Source organism: Enhydra lutris, unplaced genomic scaffold (assembly GCF_002288905.1).
Source record: "Enhydra lutris kenyoni isolate GAN:26980312 unplaced genomic scaffold, ASM228890v2 scaffoldscaffold259, whole genome shotgun sequence".
Lineage (NCBI taxonomy): Eukaryota > Metazoa > Chordata > Mammalia > Carnivora > Mustelidae > Enhydra > Enhydra lutris.
Window position 1 is genome coordinate 12899 of NW_019154343.1, and position 23749 is coordinate 36647.

Sequence of the window (23749 nt, forward strand, 5' to 3'; positions counted from 1 at the left end):
AATTATACATGTCTGGATCTCTACAGGGGCAGAAGATGCCAGTGGGCAGGAAAAGTGGAGTGGGTATGTCAGACTGATATCGGAAGATAAAGAAAAGGGGGAGGGAACCACCAGAGGCGACCGATTGGAAAGTAATATCCCAATACGAGAGTGCCCTGTGTCTGGGGACCAGCATTAACTTGGAGACTGGTTGAAAGCACTCTAAAAGAACAAAGGATCACTGCGGGGGGATGGAATTGTGGGACTCGGGGCAGCTAGAGACAGGGGCTTAAGTCCCCGGACCAAGGACAGCCTCCCCTGGTGCTGAGCCAGACAGAGTGTGGCAGAGAAACCAGGTCTTGGTCCCTGAGCCACTAGCGTGCCTGAGATTGCATTAGGTCTGGCTCCTGTGAGGGCCTGGGAGCCTCGCCAGACAGCAGAATGCCCAGAGCCCTGCAACAAAGCCTGAGACACGCGAGCCCCTCACCCTCCCCTGAGAGTGGTGTACAAAGACCCACCCGGCGCTCTTAGACCCGCGCCATTGTTTCAGAGCCTGAGACGCATGCCCCAAACTCTCCCCTGAGAGATTTGGCGAAGGCCCAGCCTGGTGCTTTCGGACCTGCGCCCCACTCTCAGAGCCTGAGACTCCTGCGCAACCCACAGCCTCCCCTGAGAGAGGTGCATGCAAGCCAGGCGCTCTTAGACCCAGAAAGACCAGGCACTCCCAGCCCGGGCCAGCAGGAAAATCTCAGTGTGCGATCACTGCTTGGAACCTCTCTGGTGGTCTGGAGCTGCCCAGACAGCCGCCGCTGCCCTGGTTTTGGGTACAATTAGAAGATCCTGCATCCCCAGGGACTTCGACTCAGAACCTGCTCTGCCAGCGGCCAAGGGGGAATTTATATGGGCTCTGCAACACCCACAGAAGAGCAGACTGAGGCTACTCTCTGAGAGGGAGGTCAGGGTGCAGTTTGCTTTCCTCTAAAGCTACAAAACGATCAAAAGTGGTCAAGGTGAGAGAAAAAAAAAAAGTGAACTATCATAAAAACCTCCAGAGAACAAAAGCCTGAAAAAACTGGTTTCCTCAGAGCCCACCCCTTTGAGGGGGGCGGGAGGACTTAGGGAACATCATTGACTGAAAGCCCACGTGGCAGGTGCCTCCCCCAGAAAACCAACCAGGAAAGAAAAAAAAGAGAAGACGACAAGAGAAGAACCACCACTACTTCATAGGACAACTTTTATTTTTTAATTTGTTCCCACTATTCTGGCTCATTTTTTTTTATATAGATAATTTTTAACCTATTTACCATCACAGTGAGCTGTCCAGTACATCAAATTCCATAATAACCTTCTAACCTGAACTTGTTGATACATACACCTGTGTTTTTCTTTTGCATTTCTATTTTTTAAATTTCTTTTTTTTTAATTTTAGTTTAGTTTAGTCTAGTTTATTCCTTTTTTATTTTTATTTTCTAATATTCATATAGAGTTAAACTTCAAGGTAATCCCCTTTACCCAATCAATGCTACCCCTATAGGTAAAACAATTTTTAATCCCCCTTTATCTTAGGAAAGTTGAGTCCTTTAACAAGATATCAAGATACATCCAGGAAGAATCAAAACAACCTTCCTTAGCCACACTCAGAGTTCATAACCACTCTCCCACCAGTGTTTCTGTGTTTTTGTGTTTGTCCTGATAGTATATAAATCATATACTTGGGGTTCTTTTTGACGAGGTTCTTTCTTTATGCTTATATATATATTTTTTTCTCTTGTCATATTCTTTTACAGTCTTTTTGTTTGTCTGTTTTTGTTTGTATACTTCATAAATCTTACCTTAGGGCACATTTGGGCTGAACCTTCTCTTTTATCTTCCCTTACTTTCCTGTCTCTCTCTCTATTTTTTTTTTCTTTTTCTTTTCTTTTTTCTCTCACTTGGGCGGGGAATGCTGATTGCTCAGAAGTCTTCCAGGGTGCACCTTGACTGCACCACGGTCAGTACATCCAGCTATATCCGTTCAATCATCTCTCACCAAAATGACTAGGATGACGAATGCCCAACAGAAGAAAAATACAGAGGATGGACCTTATGCAACAGAGCTAATGGCTATCAACATAGACAATATGTCAGAAAGAGAATTCAAGCTAACAATTATCCAGGCAATAGCTAGGTTGGAGAAAGCCATGGATGACCAAACGGAATTGACTAGGGCCAAGCTGAAAGCGACCAGAGAGGATGTTCACAATGTTAGGGCAGAGCTGAAGTCTACCAGGGATGAGGTTCACAATGCTCTCAAAGAGTTCCAATCTAATCTAAATTCCCTCAAAGCTGGGGTAACTGAGAGAGAAGATAGAATTAGTGATCTCGAGGACAAACAGATAGAGAGAAAGGATCAGGAGGAAGCCTGGAACAAACAGCTTAGAAGCCATGAAAACAGAATCAGGGAAATAAATGACGCCATGAAACGTTCCAATGTCAGAATTATTGGAATGCCTGAAGGGGAGGTGAAAGAAAGAAGTCTAGAAGATATACTGGAACAAGTTCTTCATGAAAATTTTCCCAATCTCGTGAAGGAACCAGCGTTCATGTACTAGAGGCTGGACGGACTCCACCCAAGATTATAGATTCCAGAAAAACATCAAGGCACCTGATAGTCAAATTCAGGAATCATAATTGTAGATGCAATCTCTTGAAAGCCGCTAGGACAAAGGGGCTCCTTACTTACAGAGAAAAGCCCATCACAATAACGTCAGACCTGTCCACAGAGACATGGTAAGCCATAAAGGGCTGGCAAGATATATTCAGGGCACTAAATGACAAGAACATCCAGCCAAGAATACTTTATCCAGCAAGACTGACATTCAAAATGGATGCAGAGATAAAGAGTTTCCAAGATGGCAAGGCTTAAAAGACTATGCAACCACCAAGCCAACACTGCAGGAAATATTAAGGGGAGTTTTATAAAAGATGAAACATCCTAACAATAGCATTGAACAGAAATATAGAGACAATCTACAGAAAGAAAGACTTCAAAGGTAACACGATGTCAATAAAAACATATCTATCAATAATCACTCTCAATGTGAATGGCCTAAATGCGCCCATAAAATGACACAAGCTTGCAGATTGGATGAAACGACAGGACCCATCCATATGTTGTCAACAAGGGACCCATTTTGAACCTAAAGATACACCCAGACTGAAATTGAAGGCATGGAGAAGCATCTTTCATGCCAATGGGCCTCAAAAGAAGGCCGGGATAACGGTTCTCATATCAGATAAATTAGATTTTAAACTAAAGACTGTAGTCAGAGATACAGAAGGACACTACATCATTCTTAAAGGGACTATCCACCAAGATGATCCAACAATTGTAAATATCTAGACCCCAATATGGGAGCAGCCAATTACATAAGAAAACTGTTAATCAAGATAGACAGTCATATTGATATGAAGACATAAATAGTAGGAGATCTTAACACACCTCTCTCAGAAATAGATCATCGAAACAGAAAATCAATAAAATCAATAAAGAAACATGAGCATTGAATGACACATTGGACCAGATGGACCTCATAGATATATACAGAACATTCTACCCTAAAACAACAGAATACTCATTCTCCTCAAGTGCACTGGGAACCTTCTCCAGAATAGACCACATACTGTGTCACAAATCAGGACTCAACCGATACCAAAAGACTGAGATTATTCCCTTCATAATCTCAGATCACAATGCTTTGAAACTGGAGCTCAATCACAAGGAAATTTCGGAAGGAACTCAAACACCTGGAAGCTAAAGACCACCTTGCTTAAGAATGCTTGGATCAACCAGGAGATCAAAGAAGAACTGAAACAATTCATGGAAACCATTGAGAATAAAAACACTTCGGCCCAAAACCTATGGGATACAGCAAAGGCGATCTTAAGGGGGAAATACATAGCCATCCAAGCCTCCCTCAAAAACATTGAAAAATCCAGAACATAGCAGCTGTCTCTACACCTTAAAGAACTGGAGATTCAACAACAAATCAAACCAAGTTCACACATAAGAAGGGAAATAATCAAGATTAGAGCAGAGATCAATGAGTTAGAAACCAGAGATATAGTAGAACGTATCAAGGAAACTAGAAGCTGGTTTTTTGAAAGAATCAATAAGATCGATAAACCATTGGCCACACTAATTCAAAAGAAAAGAGAGAAAGCCCAAATTAATAAAATTATGAAGGAAAGGGGAGAGATCAAAATTAACACCAAGGAAATAGAAAAAATCATCAGAAGTTATTATCAATGGTTATATGCCAATAAGCTAAGCAACCTAGATGAAATGGATGCATTCCTGGAAAACTATAAACTCCCAAAATTGAACAAGGAAGAAATGGACAACCTGAATAGACAATAAACCGTGAAAAGAACCAAGATGACCTTCAACAGATGAATGGATAAGGAAGATGTGGTCCATATACACTATGGAGTTATTATGCCTCCATCAGAAAGGATGAATACCCAACTTTTGTAGCAACATGGATGGGACGGAAGAGATTATGCTGAGTGAAATAAGTCAAGCAGAGAGAGTCAATTATCATATGGTTTCACTTACTTGTGGAACATAACAAACAGCATGGAGGAAAAGGGGAGTTAGAGAGGAGAAGGGAGTTGAGGGAAATTGGAAGGGGAGGTGAACCATGAGAGACTATGGACTCTGGAAAACAATCTGAGTGTTTTGAAGGGGGGGGGGGGGGGGTTGAGGGAACCAGGTGGTGGGTGGGTTGGAGAGGACCCAGATTGTATGGAGCACTGGCGTGGTGCAAAAACTATGAATACCGTTATGTTGAAAGTAAATTTAAAAATTAAAAAAAAAAAAACAATCTGAATGGTTTGAAGTGGTGGGGGGTGGGAGGTAGGGGGAGCCAGGTGGTGGGTATTAGAGAGGGCACGGATTGCATGGAGCACTGGGTGTGGTGCAAAAACAATGAATACTGTTACGCTGAAAAGAAATTTAAAAAATAAAGAATTATGTAGTTTCCTTCTCTAACTCTGACTACAGTCTTTAGTTTAAAATCTAATTTATCTGATATGAGAATCGCTACCCCGGCATTCTTTTGAGGCCCATTTGCATCAAAAATTCTTCTCCATCCCTTCACTTTCAGTCTGGGTGTATCCTTAGGTACAAAATTGGTCTATTGAAAGAGGACCCTCCTACACTGTTGTTGGGAGTGCAAGCTGGTGCAACCACTCTGGAAAACAGCATGGAGGTTCCTCAAAAAGTTGAAAATACAGCTACCCTATGACCCAGCAATCACAATACTGGGTATTTACCCTAAAGATACAAATGTAGTGATCTGAAAGGGCACGTGCACCTGAATATTTATAGCAGCAATGTCCACAATAGCCAAACTATGGAAAGAACCTAGATGTCCATCAACAGATGAATGGATAAAGAATATGTGATGTATATATACAATGGAATACTCTTCAGCCATCAAAAGAAATGAAATCTTGCCATTTGCGATGATGTTGATGGAACTAGACAGTATTAAGCTTAGCAAAATAAGTCATCAGAGAAAAACAGCTATCATATAATCTCCATGATATGAGGAAGGGGAGATGCAATGTGGGGGGGTTGGGGGTAGGAAAAGAATAAATGAAACAAGATGGGATCGGGAGGAAGACAAACCATAAGAGACTCTTAATGTCACAAAAGAAACTGAGGGTTGCCAGGAGGAGGGGGTAGGGAGAGGGTAGTGGGGTTATGGACATTGGGGAAGGTATGTGCTATCATGATTGCTGTGAAATGTGTAAACCTGGTGAATCACAGACCTGTACCACTGGGGCTAATAACACATTATATGTTAATACAAAAATTTTTAAAAATTATATTAAAAAAAAAAGAAAGAAATGGCCTGTGCAGAGACACCCTGATCTCCTCTGTCTTCCTGAAAGCTGGACATGAGTCTCCCATGGGAAAGGCACCCTCCCTGGACCAGAATGAGACAGGCGTCCTTAGCACCAGAAATGGAAGTTTAAGGTCCAGAAGACTGTACAAACACACTTTACTTCCACACTAACTTGAATTTGTTTGTTTATGTTTCCAGAACGGAAGTGCCACACACGAAAAGCCAGAGTGGAGGAGATGAGTCTGCTTCTGGTTTGGGTGAAATATCTCCTTACAAGAGCTTGATGTTGTGTGTAGAGGGTCCCTGTGGATCTCCTTCAAGGTCAGCAGTGCTGCTGGGGACTGGGAGCACTCTGGTGACAGCAACAGTGTGCCATCCTTCAGCCTGTACTCAGGGACATGGACAATTGGACCACACAAAGTACACCAGTATAGGCAGGACATGTGTCCCCCAGGCCTGGGAGTCTGGGCACTGGGCTCATGACCAGCAAGAGGAGGCCTGAAAATTTCAGGATTCTAGGCTGTGCTCGCTGCTGCTGGCATAGTGTGGACACCAGCAGGTGTGAGCCTGGTCCTGTGGCTGAGACAGTCTGGAACAGTCATCCCCTGACCATCATTGGACTGTAGCTGGGAGCCCTGGTGACCCCATGCCTGTGGGGGAAGATGACCTGCAGTGCCAAGTCAGCTGAATCAGAGGACACTGTTCCAGATCACCTGTTAAGTGGGGCAGCAGAGGGACAGGCGAGGGGATCAGCTCTCTCCAAGACCTGCCTCGGTTCCATAGGACCACTCATCACTAGGACTGCTCTGGTTCTGTCTATTCATGGGGCTCGATTCTGCTTGTCATCTCCACTCCTGACACCTGCCCCTTGGATCTCAGGCAGCACTTTCACCCAGATCTGTGTTTCTGCCAGAGACTTCATAGATATTCCTGGATGGACTAAGACTAGGGACGGGGTATTGGTCAAGATGACTAGGAACCAAGGAACAGATCTGTGGCCCAGGATGGAGAATCCAAGACTTGGTCAGGAAACGGTAGGGACCCAGTCTTCAAGCTGATGTCACTCTTGTCCCTGAGCATGCCTACAATCTCCTCCTAGATAGATATGTGTCCTGCAGCCCCTCAGTGGTGACCTGGTGTGCTGGTCCTGTGTGGGGAGAGGAATTATAATTTCTAATGGCAAACCCCTGTGAGCCAGAAGGACTGGGTGTAAGATGTGACCTTCAGAGTTTGCTCCAGAGGTTACCTCTCATTCCTTAAGCACAAGACAGCCCAATGAGAAAACTGTGTCCTGTTGCAGGTGCAGAGTGGGGTGCAGGATTGGCAGCATCCTTGCCCCCCTGAATGCACTGCAACATGAGGTCCTAGATCGTATCTGAGGGGCTGTGGCTTACCTGAGGGGTCAAGGATGTCCCATCCACTGTGTCTGCTGGAATCTGTGGGTGTTCAGAGAATCAGGAATGTGACTTCCTTCTTTTGGCTCACCCTATCACCTCAGGGCAAACTATAAATGGGGACCTTGACATTGTTAATTATGTAAAGGACTTGCTAATATTAAAGAACAAATGCCCAGAGAAGATGAGATGAATATGGAAGGGATAAAGTATACAAGGAAAGCAGGAAATAGTTGTAAATTATATCAGGAGACAATGTGAACCTGGTCATTTATAACCTTATGAGAATCTGTTCTCTACAAACATATATGTGTTTACATGTCATACGTGAGAGACAGAAGCAGAGGAGCAGGACAGAAAGAGGGAATGTGCAACAGAGAAAAATGACTTTCCTGTAATAAATTCATAATTCATAAAGTCTTCAGAGCACCTGGAGGGTCCTCTCTGTAAGGTCCACATTGATGTAGAAATCAAGGTGAAAACCAAGATGCTCCACACACTGCCCCTAAGCCCATGTCCAGCTTCCCTGTCATCCTCCTCCTTCCCATCAGGAATTGGGCTCTGGTTGGTGGTGGGTGGGCCCTGGTGCTAGGACCCCTGAAGGTGCCTGTGTATTAGGGTCTCCATGTCTCAGATTGTGTGGAAAAGGAACACCAGAGCTTCTCTTCCCAGCTCATATTAATGGGTTCCTCCCTAGAGCCATCTGTGCTCAGGGTGGGGAATGGACCATGTGGGTTGAATTTTAGGTGCGTTTTTGTTTGTTTGAATTCAGTTAACAACACATAATACCTCATTAGACTCAGATGTCGTGGTCAATAATGCCTCAGTTGTATATACAGATTTCTGTTCCATGGATGCAACTAGAAGGTATTACGCTGAGTGAAATAAGTCAATCAAAGAAAGACAATTATCATATGTTTCAAGCATATGTGGAATATAAGAAGTAGAGGATCATAGGGGAAGGCAGGGGAAGCTGGATGGGATGTCCTGAGACAGGAAGACAAACCATGAGATACACTGAACTATAGGAAACAAACTGAGGGTTATGGAAGGGAAGTGGGTGGGGGCAATGGGGTAACTGGGTGGTGGGCATTGAGGAGGTCACATGATGTGATGAGCACTGGATCTTGTACCCAATGATGAATTACTGAACACTACATCTGAAACTAATAATGTACTTTACTTGGCTAATTGAATTTAAATAAATTTTTTTAAAAAAAGAAAAGAATATCCACATAACACCCAATCTTTCTGCCTTGCCCTCCACACGGAGGAGCTTGTTTCCTTATGTAAATGCTGGAGTATAGTTCCAAACATCCCTTTTGTAGATGGAGACTGGAGATCGCATCCACTGCCATCATCTGGGACCCCATATCTGATTTGTGGGAGCAAATGACCCAAACTGGGCAGTCAGGGTCTGGAGTCTGGACAACTGCCTGTCTTCCAGGTTTGTGAACAGGTAATTCTGCAGGTTGAACTTGCAGCCCACTGTTGGACAGCCTGGCAATGGAATATAAGAGAACATTCATAAGGTTTCTAAACGTTCATAAGCTCCAGCCAAACCCTCTCAAGCAACTGGTGCTAGAGGACAGTTCAGGCCGGACTGGAGCCTAGATCGCTAGGACCAGGTTCAGTGGGCCCTCACACCACCAACATGGGGACACCAAGTACTGATGACTGTCACCAGGGTTCAGGATCTTTTAATGCCTCCCCTCCTCCGTGGGGACCCACATGCCAATCACCTGGGGTGCTCCCAGAAGAAATAGACATCACAGGCAGAGGTCAGCGTGCTGGGTCTCCATCCTGCAGGCAACCATGCAGCTGCTGTGGTCCCTCCTCTGCCTTCTGGCAGCTCCCCTGGGTGAGGATCTGGGGGCTCTGGGATAGACGGTAGCCTTTCTGTGGGGTGGGACAGACTCACCATGACTCTCCTTGTCCCCAGGTGTCCTATCTCAACTTACACTTCAGGAGTCAGGCCCAGGACTGGTGAAGCCCTCACAGACACTCTCTCTCACATGTGTTGTCTCCAGGGGCTCCGTCACCAGCAGTTACTATTGGAACTGGATCCGCCAGCGCCCTGGGAGAGCACTGGAGTGGATGGGCTACTGGACAGGTAGTACAAGCTACAACCCGGCTTTCCAGGGCCGCATCTCCATCACTGCTGACACATCCAAGAACCAGTTCTCCCTGCAGCTGAGTTCCGTGACCACCGAGGACACAGCCGTGTATTACTGTGCTAGAGGCACACTGAGGAGAAATCAGTGTGAGCCCAGACACAAACCTCCCTGCAGGGACACAGGAGGAGCGGGGCTGCAGGTGGCCCCAGAATCCACCAGGGGGTGTTCAGGACACCAAGGAGCTCTCAGATCACCAGGGGAAACTCAGATCACTTTCCGGAGCTCAAGAGACAAGGGGCGCTCAGGACAGAAGGGGTACTCAGGTCACCATGGGGTGCTCAAGACCCACCAATACATTTTCTGCACCAGAAGCAGGTGCAGGTGGAGATTAAATGCGTATTTCCTGGCACAGTTTGGGTCTTCCTTTCCATAAACCAGTTTCCCCAATGAGACTTTCTAGAATTATGACTTGTTCTTATTTCTTACATCTGTGAATAGAAACATTGCCTATAATAGGAGAAAACTGTATGTACATGCACAAAAGACAGGAAGTCACTTACACTTGATGAATCTTTTCCCTCAATGACAATTACGGACATTCTGATGTAAGTCTGCTAAGTCTGTAAAAGTTTCTGCTGGACTCAACAACACAGCATCACACAGCCCAGTGTACAGGCTGTGAGCCAGCATCATCAAGTTCATGCTGGACATCAGGTACAGGGCCACCATGAAGCCAAAGCCAGAGAAGAATGGCCCCAGTGTGGGGGGTCATAGTGTGGAGCACATGCTCACAGAATCTATTTAGCTGACACCATCCAGAGGCAGAGGACCTTAAACACGCTTGGTACAGTTGGTGAATCAGATGATACGATACACACAAGAGAATATGAAATGTTAATCACCTCCATCATCAAAGTGTCTGTTGATTTCATGCCTCCCAGCATGTCAAAAATGCTTCAATAAACCTTAGAAAGGACACAAAATCAGGGATTTTTAAAATTGTGATATTGTGAATTAGTGCTGGAAAATTCCATAGAGATCTGGAACATCAGGGGCACAGAATCTAGTCTTTCCTTGAGATTTCCCATGTATGGAGCACGAGAAGACGGAGGAATGAGGCTTCTGGTGCCAGTAAAAAATCATCAGAAGATACAGTGTCATGACTAATTCCATGCAACAACTACAAAAAGGAGTGAAAAGAAATATACATGATAAATAGGTGTAGAAGACCATCTGAGTCCCTTGAAAATATGAATGATAATATATAAGCAGACAATAATAAGAAGGCTATGAGTAGAGGACAAGGGTCTTACCCAGTGTCTCAGGTGAAAGCTGTCCATTTCTCAAGGTCACAAGCAAGTTCTGATGGTCTTGTGAACCCTGTGTGCACGCAAAGACTAGAAGCTTCAGCAGGATCCATGAGAATGCTCAGGCTGAAGTGCTGGTTGGGAGGAGTCTTCCACCTGCAGGCAATAACTAATTGATCCTTCAGTTACTGATATCAGCTCAATGTGTTGAATTTCTACCATCACTACATTGAAACCTAACATCAATTTAATGGAATGAGTGGGCGGGAACTTAGGGAAGCACTTAGGTCAGGAGTGTGCAGTCTCATAATGGGATTAGGGCTCTTATACACCAGGACTGGGAAATCTTCCCACCCCTTGGCCCCATGTGAGTTTACAGGGAAAGGATCGCCTAGGACGTGGGTTCTCTCCAGACACCAAATCTGCCTGCACCTTCACATGGCACTTCCCAGACTCCAGAACTGTGAGAAATTTGTGTCTAATGTTTAAAACCACCCAGTTTGTGTACATTGTTACACCAGCTGGAACACACGGAGACATTAGTGACGCATGAACCCACGTATTTTTTCTGGCATTTTCAGAGTTTGTGGCGATGGTAACTGATGGGATTTGAGTCTTACCATCATTTTACAGAGTTGTGTTATGCCTATTGCCATGAGCTGCGCAGTTCAGTCAGTGTACATAACGTTGTTACCCCGTGTCCCCAACATCAAACCCAGGTTGTAGGTTTCTGTGACTCACCATCTGATCATGAGGGTAGGTTCCCCCTTACATGCTCATTACTGGAAACCCTCAAGGCACACACATTACTTGTTTATATTTTATCGTGTTGTTTATATGCAATCCTTTTTTGTGCGTGTGATTTTTTTCTATTTCTTTTCAGCCTAACAGAATTCATTGTTTATGCACCACACCCAGTGCTCCATTGAATACGTGCCCTCCATAATACCCACCACCTGGCTCCCCCAATTTCCCACCCCCGCCTCTTCAAAACCCTTAGGATGTTTTTCATAGTCCATAGTTTCTCATGGTTCATCTCTCCTTCCAATTTCCCTCAACTCCCTTCTCCTCTCCATCTCCCCATGTCCTCCATGCTATTTGTTATGCTCCACAAACAAATGAAACCATATGATAATTGACTCTTTCTGCTTGACTTATTTCACTCAGCATAATCTCTTCTAGTCCCTCCCATGTTGATACAAAAGTTGGATGTTCATCCTTTCTGTTGGAGGCATAATACTGCATAGTGCATATGGACCACATCTTCCTTATCCATTCGTCCATTGAAGGGCATCATGGTTCTTTCCACAGTTTGGCGACCGTGGCCATTGCTGCTATAAACATTGGGATACAGATGGCCCTTCCTTTCACTACATCTGTATCTTTGGGTTAAATACCCAGTAGTACAATTGCAGGGTCAAGAGGGTGTATGGATGAGGCTTGAAGCAGGTGGCTTCTTTCTGCTCTTTCAGATCTTGCTCCAGATGGTGCTTCCAACTGCTGCCTTCAGAGCTGTCCATTATTAAAACCAGTGATTCCTTGAGGGATCTCCACACTGTTCTCCAAAGAGGCTGCACCAACTTGCTTTCCTACCAACAGTGAAAAAGGGTTCCCCTTTCTCCACATCCCCTCTAACACACGTTGTTTCCTGTCTTGCTAATTTGGGCCATTCTAACGGGTGTAAGGTGATATCTCAATGTGGTTTTAATTTGAACCTCCCTGATGGCTAGTGATGATGAACATTTTTTCATGTGTCTGATAGCCATTTGTATGTCTTCATTGGAGAAGGGTCTGTTCATATCTTCTGCCCATTTTTTGATATGATCGTCTGTTTTGTGTGTGTTGAGTTTGAGGAGTTCTTTATAGATCCTGGATATCAACCTTTTGTCTGTACTGTCATTTGCAAATATTTTCTCCCATTCCGTGGGTTGCCTCTTTGTTTTCTTGACTGTTTCCTTTGCTGTGCAGAAACTTTTGATTTTGATGAAGTCCCAAAAGTTCATTTTGGCTTTTGTTTCCTTTGCCTTTGGAGACATGTCTTGAAAGAAGTTGCTGTAGCTGATATCGAAGAGGTTACTGCCTATGTTCTCCTCTAGGATTCTGATGGATTCCTGTCTCACGTTGAGGTCTTTTATCCATTTTGAGTTTATCTTTGTGTACGGTGGAAGAGAATGGTCAAGTTTCATTCTTCTACATATAGCTTCCCAGTTTTCCCAGCACCATTTATTGTAGAGACTGTCTTTTTTCCACTGTATATTTTTTCCAGCTTTGTCGAACATTATTTAACCATAGAATTGAGGGTCCATATCTGGGCTCTCTACTCTGTTCCACTGTCTATGTGTCTGTTTTTATGCTACTACCAGGCTGTCTTGGTGATCACAGCTTTGTAGTAAAGCTTGAAATCAGGTAACGTGATGCCCCCAGTTTCACTTTTGTTTTTCAACATTTCCTTAGTGATTCGGGGTTTCTTCTGGTTCCATATAAATTTTTGGATTATTTGCCCCAGCTCTTCGAAGAATACTGGTGGAATTCTGATCAGAATGGCATTAAAAGTATAGATTGCTCTAGGCAGTATAGACATTTTAACAATGTTTATTCTTCCGATCCAATATCAGAATGGTCTTCCATCTTTTTGTGTCTTCCTCAATTTCTTTCATGAGTGTTCTGTAGTTCCTCGAGTACAGATCCTTTACCTCTTTGGTTAGGTTTATTCCCAGGTATCTTATGGTTCTTGGTGCTATAGTAAATGGAATTGATTCTCTATTTACCCCAAAGATACAGATGTAGTGAAAAGAAGGGCGATCCATACCCCAATGTTTATAGCAGCAATGGCCATGGTCGCCAAACTGTGGAAAGAACCAAGATGCCCTTCAATGCACGAATGGATAAGGAAGGTGTGGTACATATACACTATGGAGTATGATGCCTCCATCAGAAAGGATGAATACCCAACTTTTGTAGCAACATGGACAGGACTGGAAGAGATTATGCTGAGTGAAATAAGTCAAGCAGAGAGAGTCAATTATCATATGGTTTTACTTATTTGTGGAGCATAACAAATAGCATGGAGGACATGGGGAGTTAGGGGAAGGGAGTTGGGGGAAATTGGAAGGGGAGGTGAACAATGAGAGACTATGAACTCTGAAAAACAATCTGAAGGGTTTGAAGAGGTGGGGGGGTGGGAGGTTGTGGGAACCAGGTGGTGGGTATTAGAGAGGGCACAGAATGCATGGAGCACTGAGTGTGGTACAAAAACAATGAATACTGTTATGCTGAAAAAAAATTTTAAAAATGATTAAAAAAAAAACAGTGATTCCTGATGCAGGCAGAAACACGACTGTATCCTCAAGGACTCATTCTGGGGCAAAGATTCCCCACAAAGAAAATATATAGAGTACAATGACCCATTTATGAATTCTACAAAATTAAAACTAGTATAAGGTGATATGAGAAAGAACAATAGTTATGTGGGGACAGGATAAACAATGGAAAGGGAAGGAGGAATTCCAGGAGTAATGCTGAAACTTTTAGAGAGAACTGGTACACTCACTGTCAATAATGTTGACTGCAACACCTGTGTTTATCATATCACACACTCCGTATGTGTGCTGTTCATCTTGTGTCAAATATACACATCAAATTTATTATAGGTAATAACAAATGTGATTCTGGAGGAAAGCAGAGATAATGGAATGTTACAGATATGAAAATACACCTACACGATACTGATTTACTCTGCATTTATGGTAAACTATAAAATAAGGAAAATCAATCCATCCCCATTAGAGGAGGGGTTCCACATTCCGCATAGCCTGACACTCTGTCCTGCAGATGATTCGGGGTGGAGGGCAGCAGCTCCTGTGGGGGTAGCACTGACCAAGATCCTGGGGTCAATCTCACCCCATATGTGTTCATGGACACCTTACAAACCCAAGTATACACACTGGAAATTTATATAATGAAAAACTTTTTTTTCTTCAAAATCTGTCATTAGCACTAACTAGATTAAAGGCATTCCAACAGCTTGGGTCACTGCCTCTCTGTAAGAATAGATCCCCAAGCTGAATATATAGCCTGAGGACATGCAAATAGGGCATTCCCTCTGCTGATTTAACCAGCGCAGCCAAGATCCTGCAGCTGGGAGAGGAGCCCCAGGCCCGGGATACACAGGTGTTCATTCAGTGATGAGGACAGAATACAGACAACTTACCATGGAATTTGTGCTGGGTTGGGTTTTCCTTGTTGCTCTTTTATTTATTTATTTTTTATTTCTTTATCTGACAGAGAGAGAAATCACAAGTAGGCAGAGAGACAGACAGAGGTGGGGGCGGGGGGGAAGCAGGCTCCCTGCCCAGCAGAGAGCCCGATGTGGGATTCGATCCCAGGACCCTGGGATCATGACCTGAGCTGAAGGCAGAGGCTTAACCCACTGAGCCACCCAGGTGCCCCCCCCCTTGTTGCTCTTTTAAAAGGTAATTTATGGAGAAAAAAATTGAGTATGTGAGTGGATATGAGTGAGAGAAACACTGGATGTGAGACAGTTTCCTGACTGAGATATCCTGTGTCTGCAGGTGTCCAGTGTGAGGTGCAGCTAGTGGAGTCAGGGGGAGACCTGGTGAAGCCTGGAGCATCCCTGAGACTCTTCTGTGCAGCCTCTGGATTCACCTTCAGTAGCTACAAAATGAACTGGTTCCGCCAAGTTCCAGGGAAGGGCCTGCAGTGGGTCGCATGGATTAGATATGATGGAAGTAGCACAAGCTACACAGACTCTGTGAAGGGTCGATTCACTATCTCCAGAGACAAAAGCAAGAACACGCTGTATCTGCAGATGAACAGCCTGAGAGCAGAGGACACAGCCTGAATTACTGTGTGAAAGACACAGTGAGGGGTCCTCAGTGTGAGCCAGGACAGAAACCTCCCTGTTGACACAGGATGTGCTGAGCTGCAGGGACACTCAGGGCAGCAGAGAGTTCTCAGGATCCACAGCAGAGATCAGACCCAGGAGCAGGTGCAGTGGAGTTGGGCTTCTTTGAGATCAGGGATTTCCTCTCTAGACTCTCAGCTGTCCACAGGGATATTTAATTATTTTTCTTCGATTTGTAATGCCACGTCTTCTCCATGAAGCCAACCACAAGAATATAACTTTGCCTATGAATTACCAATTACCAATGAATTACAAATACCTCCACATATGTCATCTGAACCTTATAGAGTCCCAGCTACTCTCTCTGTTCATTAGAGGACCACCCAGCCCAGTGTGCAAACTTGTCAAAACCATTGTAAAGTGCGTGCTGGATATGAGCCTACAGAGGCATCAACAATGCCAAGCAAGAGAATTAACAGCCCTGGTACAGTCTCAATCTTGAACTATACTCAGAGTATCAATGTTAATGACAACGTGGGAAAGAAGAGGAAATGTGCACCAGGATGTTGTGGGGGTACAGAATGTGAAGATCACAAACACACACACAAACACACCCCAAAGTGACTATAAAACTCCTTTAAATTTTATTTTTTCAGAGTTCCAAGATTCATTGTTTATGCACCACGCCCAGTGCTCCATACAGTGCATGCCCTCCTTAACACTGACCACCAGACTCATCCATCCCCGCACCCATTCCCTTCCAAAATACTCAGTTTATTTCTCAGAGTACACATATTCTCAGGATTCTCTCTTTGATTTAGCCCAATTCACATTTCCTTTCCTTCTCCAAATGTCATCTGTGTTATTCCTAATGTTCCACAAGTAAGTGAAACCACATGGTAATTGACTCTCTCTGCTTGACTTATTTCACTCAGCATCATCTCCTCCAGTCCCGTCCATGTTGTTACAAAAGTTGGGTATTCATCCTTTCTGATGGAAGCATAATACTCCATTGTATATATGGACCATATCTTCTTTATCTATTCAGCCATTGAAGGGCATCTTGGCGCTTTCCACAGTTCGTTTATTGTGGACATTCCTGTTATGAATACTGGGGTACAAATGGCCCTTCTTTTGCTACATCTGTATCTTTGGGGTTAATACCCAGTATTGCAATTACAGGGTCATAGGGTAGCTCTATTTTTCATTTCTTGAGGAATCTCCACACTGTTTTCCAAAGTGGCTGCACCAACTTGCATTCCCACCAACAGTGTAAGAGGGTTCCCCTTTCTCCACATCCTCTCCAAAACATGTTGTTTCCTGTCTTGTTAATTTTGGCCATTCTAACCAGTATAAGGTGGTATCTCAATGTGGTTCTCGTTTGAATCTCCCCGATAGCTAATGAGGATGAACATTTTTCATGTGTCTAATAGCCATTTGTATGTTTTCTTTGGGGAAGTGTCTCTACCTGTCTTCTGCCCATTTTTTTTTTAATGATTATCTGTTTTGGGGGTATTGAGTTTGAGTAGTTCTTTATAGATCTTGGGTATAAACTTTTTTTCTTTTATGTATTTTGTGAATATCTTCTCCAATTCTGTGGTTTCCCTCTTTGTTTTGTTGACTGTTTTCCTTACTGTGCAGAAGCTTTTGATCTTGATGAAGTCCCAAAAGTTCATTTTCGCTTTTGTTTCCTTTGCTTTTGGAGACATTGTGAAAGGAGTTGCTGTGCCCAATGTCAAAGAGGTTACTGCCCATGTTCTCCTCTAGGATTTTGATAGATTCCTGCACACATTGACGTCTTTTATCCGTTCTGAGCTTATCTATGTGTATGGTGTAAGAGAATGGTTGAGTTTCATTCTTCTACACATAGCTGTCCAATTTTCCCAGCACCATTTATTGTAGAGACTGTCTTTTTTCCACTATATATTTTTTCCTGTTTTGTCAAAGATTATTTGACCATAGAGTTGAGGGTCCATATCTGGGCTCTCTACTCTGTTCCACTGGTCTATGTGTCTGTTTTTGTGCCAGTCTCATGTTGTCTTGGTGATGACAGCTTTGTAGTAAAGCTTGAAATCAGGCAACGTGATGCTCCCAGCTTTGTTTTCCTTTTCCAACATTTCCTTTTTGATTCAGGATCTTTTATGTTTCTATGTAAATTTTCGGATTATTATTTCCATCACTTTGAAAAATGTTGATGGTATTTAGATCAGGATGGCATTGAAAGTATAAGTTGCTCTTGACTGCATATTATGACATAGATATATTATATGACATAGATATATTAATGATATTTATCCTTCTGAACCATGAGCATGAAATGTTTTTCTATCTTTTTATGTCTTCTCCAATTTCTTTCATAAGTGTTCTGTAGTTCCTTGAGTACAGATCCTTTACCTCTTTTGTTAGGTTATACCAACGTATCTTATGATCTTTGGTGCTACTGTAAATGGAATTGATTCTCTAATTTCTTTTTCCACGGGTTCATTTATAAAAAAGCAACTGATTTCTGTGTATTGAGTTTGTATCCAGCTACATTACTGAATTGTTCTATGAGCTCTAGCAGTTTGGGGGTGGAGTCTTTTGGGTTTTCCACATAAAGTATCATGTCATCTGCAAAAAGAGAGAGCTTAACTCTTTGACCATATATTTATTTCTTTTTGTTGCCTGATCACTGTTGCTAGACTTCCAGTACTATGTTGAACAGTAGTGGTGAGAGAGGGCAACCTTGTCATGTTCCTGATCTTAAGGGGAAAGTTCTCAGCTTTTCCCCACTGAGGTGACATTTGCTGTGGGTTTTTCATAGATGGAATTTATGAAATTGAAGAACATTCCCTCTATCCCTACACTCTAAAGAGTTTTAGTCAGTTTTAGTCAGGAAAGGATGCTGTATTTTACAGCCTGCTATTTCTGCATCAATTGACAGGGAGCATGTAGTTTTTCTCTCCTCTCTTACTAATTTTTTCTATCACATTGGCTGATTTGCAAGTGTCGAATGGATCTTGCAAAGCTCAGAGAAAATCCCACCTGGTTGTCATGGATAATCCTTTTTTTTTTTAAGATTTTATTTATTTATTTGACAGACAGAGATCACAAGTAGGCAGAGAGGCAGACAGATAGAAAGAGAGGTGGAAGCAGGCTCCCTGCAGAGCAGAGAGCCCGATGTGGGACTCGATCCAGGACACTGGGACCATGATCTGAGCCGAAGGCAGAGGCTTTAACCCACTGAGCCACCCAGGTGCCCCATGGATAATCCTTTTAATGTACTATTGTATGTTACTAGCTAGGATCTTGTTGAGAATCTTGGCATCTATATTCATTAGGGATATTGATCTGAAATTCCCCCTTTATGGGGTCTTTGCCTGGTTTTGGACTCAAGGTAATGCTGGCCTCATAGAATGAGTCTGGAATTTTTCATCTGTTTCTATTTTTTGTAAATATTCAGGAGAATAGGTATTATTTCTTCTTTGAATATTTGGTAGAATTCCCCACAGAAAACAGCATGTCCTGGACTCCTATTTTTGGGAGGTTTATGATCATTGCTGCAATCTTGTTACTGGTTATTGATCTATTCATGTTGTCAATTTCTTCCTGCTTCAGTCTTGGAATTTTATAGGTTGCAGGAATGCAACCATTTCTTCTAGGTTGCTTAACTTATTGACATATAGCTGATGATAATAATTTCTGATGATTGTTTCTATTTCCTTTGTGTTACTCATTATCTCTCCCCTTTCATTCATAATGTAATAATTTGGGTCTTTCTCTTTTCCTTTGGATAAGTCTGGCCAGTGTTTTATTTATCTTATTAATTCTTTCAATGAACCAGCTTCTACTTTCTTTGATATGTTCTACTGTATTTCTGGTTTCCAGTTCATTGATCTCTGCTCTAATCTTAATTGTTCCCCTTCCAGTGCATAGGCTAGGCTTAAATTGTTGTTGATTCTCCAGTTCCTTAAGGTGTAAATGTAGTTGGTGTATTTACAATTTTTCTTTTCTTTTCTTTACTTTTCTTTTTCTTTCTTTATTTTTGGGGGTGAGGCTTAGATGGCTATGTATTTCCCCCTTAGGACCACCTTTGCCATGTCCCATAGGTTTTGGACTAATGTGTTTTCATTCTCATTGGTTTCCATGAATTGTTTAAGTTCTTCTTTGACTTCCTGGTTGATCCAAACATTCTTGAGTAGGACGGTCTTTAGCTTCCAAGATTTTGAATTCCTTACAAACTTTTTCTTGTGATTGAGCTCCTTTTAAAGCATTATGGTCTGAGAATATTCAGGGAGTGATCTCAGTCTTTTGGTATACGTTGAGACCTGAACTGTGACCCAGGATGTGGTCTATTCTGGAGAAAAATCCATGAGTGCTTGAGAAAAATGAATATTCTGTTGTTTTGGGGTGGAATGTTCTGTATATATCTATAAGGTCCAAAAGGTCTAATGGGTCATTCAAAGCTCTTGTTTGTTGATTTTCTGCTTAGATGATGAGTCTTTTGTTGATACTGGGGTGTTGAAGTCTCCTACAATTAGGGTATTACTAACAATATGTCTTTTTGTTGTTGTTAACAGTTGGCTTATGTTGTTGACTGTTCCCGTGTTGGGGGTATAGATATTTACAATCGTTAGATCTTCTTGGTGGATAGACACTTTTAGCACAATGTAGTGTCCCTCTGCATCTCTTATTGCAGTCTAGCTTAAAATCTAATTCGTCTGATATGAGAAGGGCTACCCCAGCTTTCTTTGCAGTCATTGTCATGAAAGATGGCTCTCCGCCCCTTCACTTTCAGTCTGGATGTATGTTTAGGCTCAGAATGAGTCTCTTGTAGACAGCATGTGGATGGGTCCCATCTTCTTATCCAATCTGCAACCCTGTGCCATTTTATGGGAGCATTTAGGATGTTCATGTTGAGAATGATTATTGAAATATGATTTTATTGTCATCATGTTGCTTGTGAAGACCTTTTATCCAGATTGTCTCTGTAAATTTCTGTTCTATAACACTCTTGGTATCTTTCTCATATTATGGACCCCACCACCCTTAATATTCTTGTAGTTCTGGCTTAGTGGTTACATATTCTTACAGTCTCTGTCAGTCTTGGAAGTTCTTTGACGCTCCATCCATACTAGGTGATAACCTTGCCAGATAAAGTATTCTTGGCTGCATATTCTTCACATTTATGCCCTGAATATATCCTACCAGCCCTTTCTGGGTTGTCAGGACTCTGTGGACACAGACCTGTCCACAGTGACCAGTGGAAAAGAGTAGAGAGCTCAGATATCGACCCTCAAATCTATGGTCAAATAATCGTCGACAAAACAGGAAAAAATATACAGTGGAAAAGAGACAGTCTCCTCAATAAATGGTGCTGGGAAAACTGGACAGCTATATGTAGAAGAATGAAACTCGACCATTCTCTTACACCGTACACAAAGATAAACTCAAAATGGATAAAAGACCTCAACGTGAGACAGGAATCCTAGAGGAGAACATAGGCAGTAATCTCTTCGATATCAGCCACAGCAACTGCTTTCAAGGTATGTCTCCAAAGGTAAAGGAAACAAGAGCCAAAATAAATTTTGGGGACTTCATCAAAATCAAAATCTTCTGCACAGCAAAGGAAACAGTCAACAAAACAAAGAGGCAACCCACGGAATGGGAGAAGATATTTGCAAATGACAGTACAGGCAAAAGGTTGATATCCAGGATCTATAAAGAACTCCTCAAAATCAACACACACAAAACAGATAATAATATCAAAAATGAACCATGAGAGACTATGGACTCTGAAAAACAATCTGAGGGGTTTGAAGGGGCGGGGGGTGGGAGGTTGGGGGAACCAGGTGGTGGTATTGGAGAGGGCACCAATTGCATGGAGCACTGGGTGTGGTATAAAAACAATGAATACTGTTATGCTGAAAATAAATTTAAAATTTAAAAAAAAAGTGTAGTAGAACTACAAGAATTTAACAAAAAATAGCAAGTCCTTAGTTTAGTACTTCCCACATACTTTCCACTTCTTAGCATAAAGTCTTCAAAGTTGTAACATACATATTATAGCATATATCAGGATTTCATTGTCATTAAAGGCTGAATAATATTTCATTGTGCATACCAAAAAAAAAAAAAGTTGTATCTATGAAGTATACAAATTTTAGGGCAATGCTGGGAGTTTAATATCTTCTTTTCCCCTCATATGGGGGTTTCACAGTTTTATGGGGACACTGTGTTGGTTGTCATCTCATTTTTTTTTTTGGCTGGCTCTCTGGGGGAGGTATCTGCTGGGTTGTTTTTCAGGCAGTCTTGCTTGGGTTGACTCCTCCAGCTCCCTAAAAATGGGCTGGGCTCTGAGGAACCCGGTTTTTCAGGCTTTTGTTCTCTAGAGGGTTTTTTTTTTCCCTTTGGTGGCTTTTGGTGGTTCTTCAGAGGTTTAGAGGAAAGCAAACTGCACCCAGACCTCTGTCTCAGAGAGAAGCCTCAGTCTGTTCCCCTCTGGGAGGTCCGGAGCACATAGACTACCCCTCTGCCACATCACACCAGCCAAGCATGTCCCCAGCCACCATCTCAGGTGTAGCAGGAGCTCCCACTTGTTTCTGCACTGTGGTGATACTAAAACCATGAGCAATATCGGTCTGGGGAGACCGCTTCTAGTGACTGCCTTTGCCGGGCTGCTGTCTGGGCAGGTCCAGACAGCTGGAGAGATCCCAAGCAGAGACAGCATGCTGAGATTTTCATGTTGGCCTGGGCTAGGAGTGCTAACTCTTGGTTGGTCATAAGACCACCGGCCAGAGCCTGCATGGACCTCTCTTAGGGAAGGGTGTGGAGCATGGCTCAGGCCCCCCCTGTGCAGTGTGGGTACAGAGTGCAACAAACTGTGGTTCTAGAGAGCACTGGCTGGCGTGCACCTGGACTCTCTCACGTGTGCCAGTGGCCCAGGGACCATGGCCTGGATGCTTCATCACACTCTCTCTGACATTGTGCTGGATGGAGCCATTCTGCGTCAGTGGGCTTAAGCCCATTCCCATAGCCGCCCCATTCCACCAGTTGCCCATTAAGATCTTTTGCTCTTTTTGAGTGCTTTTAACCAGGTTCCAAGTTAATGATGGTCCCCAATCACAGGACACTCTCGTATTGGGGTATTACTTTTCAAAGGGTCACTTTGGGAGGGTCTCTCCCCCATCTCTTTATCCTCAAAAATCAGTCCCATCATTCAAACTCCACTGCTTAAACTCATCACTGACATCCTCTGCCCCCAAAGATATCCAGAAGGGTATAAGCCTGCATCTCAGGCTGATTTCATGCATGTTCAGAGTGGTCTGATAGATAATAAGCTCACTTTAGGGGACCAGTTGAAAAGGCATCTCCTAATTCTCCGCCATCTTGCCCCCTTCTACAATTTACACTTTCAATAATATCTGTATCAAAATGCCATCGACAGTTTTCACAGCACTGAAACAAACAATCCAAAATTTGTTGGAGCCCAAAAAGACATCAAATCACCAGGGAAATGTTGAAAAAGAAAACAAAAGCTGGGGCCTTCACAATGCCTGATTTCAAGCTATATTACCAAGCCTTAGTCATCAAGAGAGTATGGTCCTGGCGCAAAAACAAACACATAGATCAACGGAACAGAATAGGGACCCTAGAAATGAACCCTCAATTCTATGGTCAAATAGAATTGCTCTTTGACAAATCACTAAAGAACATCCAATGGAAAAAAGACAGTCTTTTCTATAAATGGTTCTTGGAAAATGGGACAACCACATGCAGAAGAATGAAACTGTATCATTCTCTTACACTACACACTATCAGAAACTCCAAATGGATGAAGGACTTCAATGTGAGACAGAAATACTTCAAAATGCTAGAGAACACAAGAAGTAACCTCTTCGACGCTGCCCACAGCAACTTCTTTCAAGACACCTCTCTAAGGCAAGGGAAACAAAAGCAAAAATTAACTTTTGGGACTTCATCAAGATAAAAAGCTTTTGCACAATGCAATATACAGTCAACAAAATTAAGAGAGAGTCCACTGAATGTGAGAAGATATTTGACATTACAGAAAAAGGGCTGGTATCCAAGACCTATAAAGAACTTATCAAACTCAACACCCAAAAAATAAAAACAATTAATCCAGTCAAGAAATGGGCAGAAGACAAGAACAGACACTTTTCCAAAAAAGACTTAGAAATGGCTGACAGACACA

General features: G+C 42.9%; 1 gene segment (V, D, J or C); it reads left to right on the plus strand.

The window, feature by feature from the left end:
• The first annotated feature begins 9050 nt into the window (after positions 1-9050).
• Positions 9051-15552, plus strand: LOC111140217. The segment is given in 3 exon segments: positions 9051-9128; positions 9210-9530; positions 15263-15552. Coding segments are annotated over 3 exon segments (657 nt in total).
• The last annotated feature ends 8197 nt before the right edge of the window (positions 15553-23749 follow it).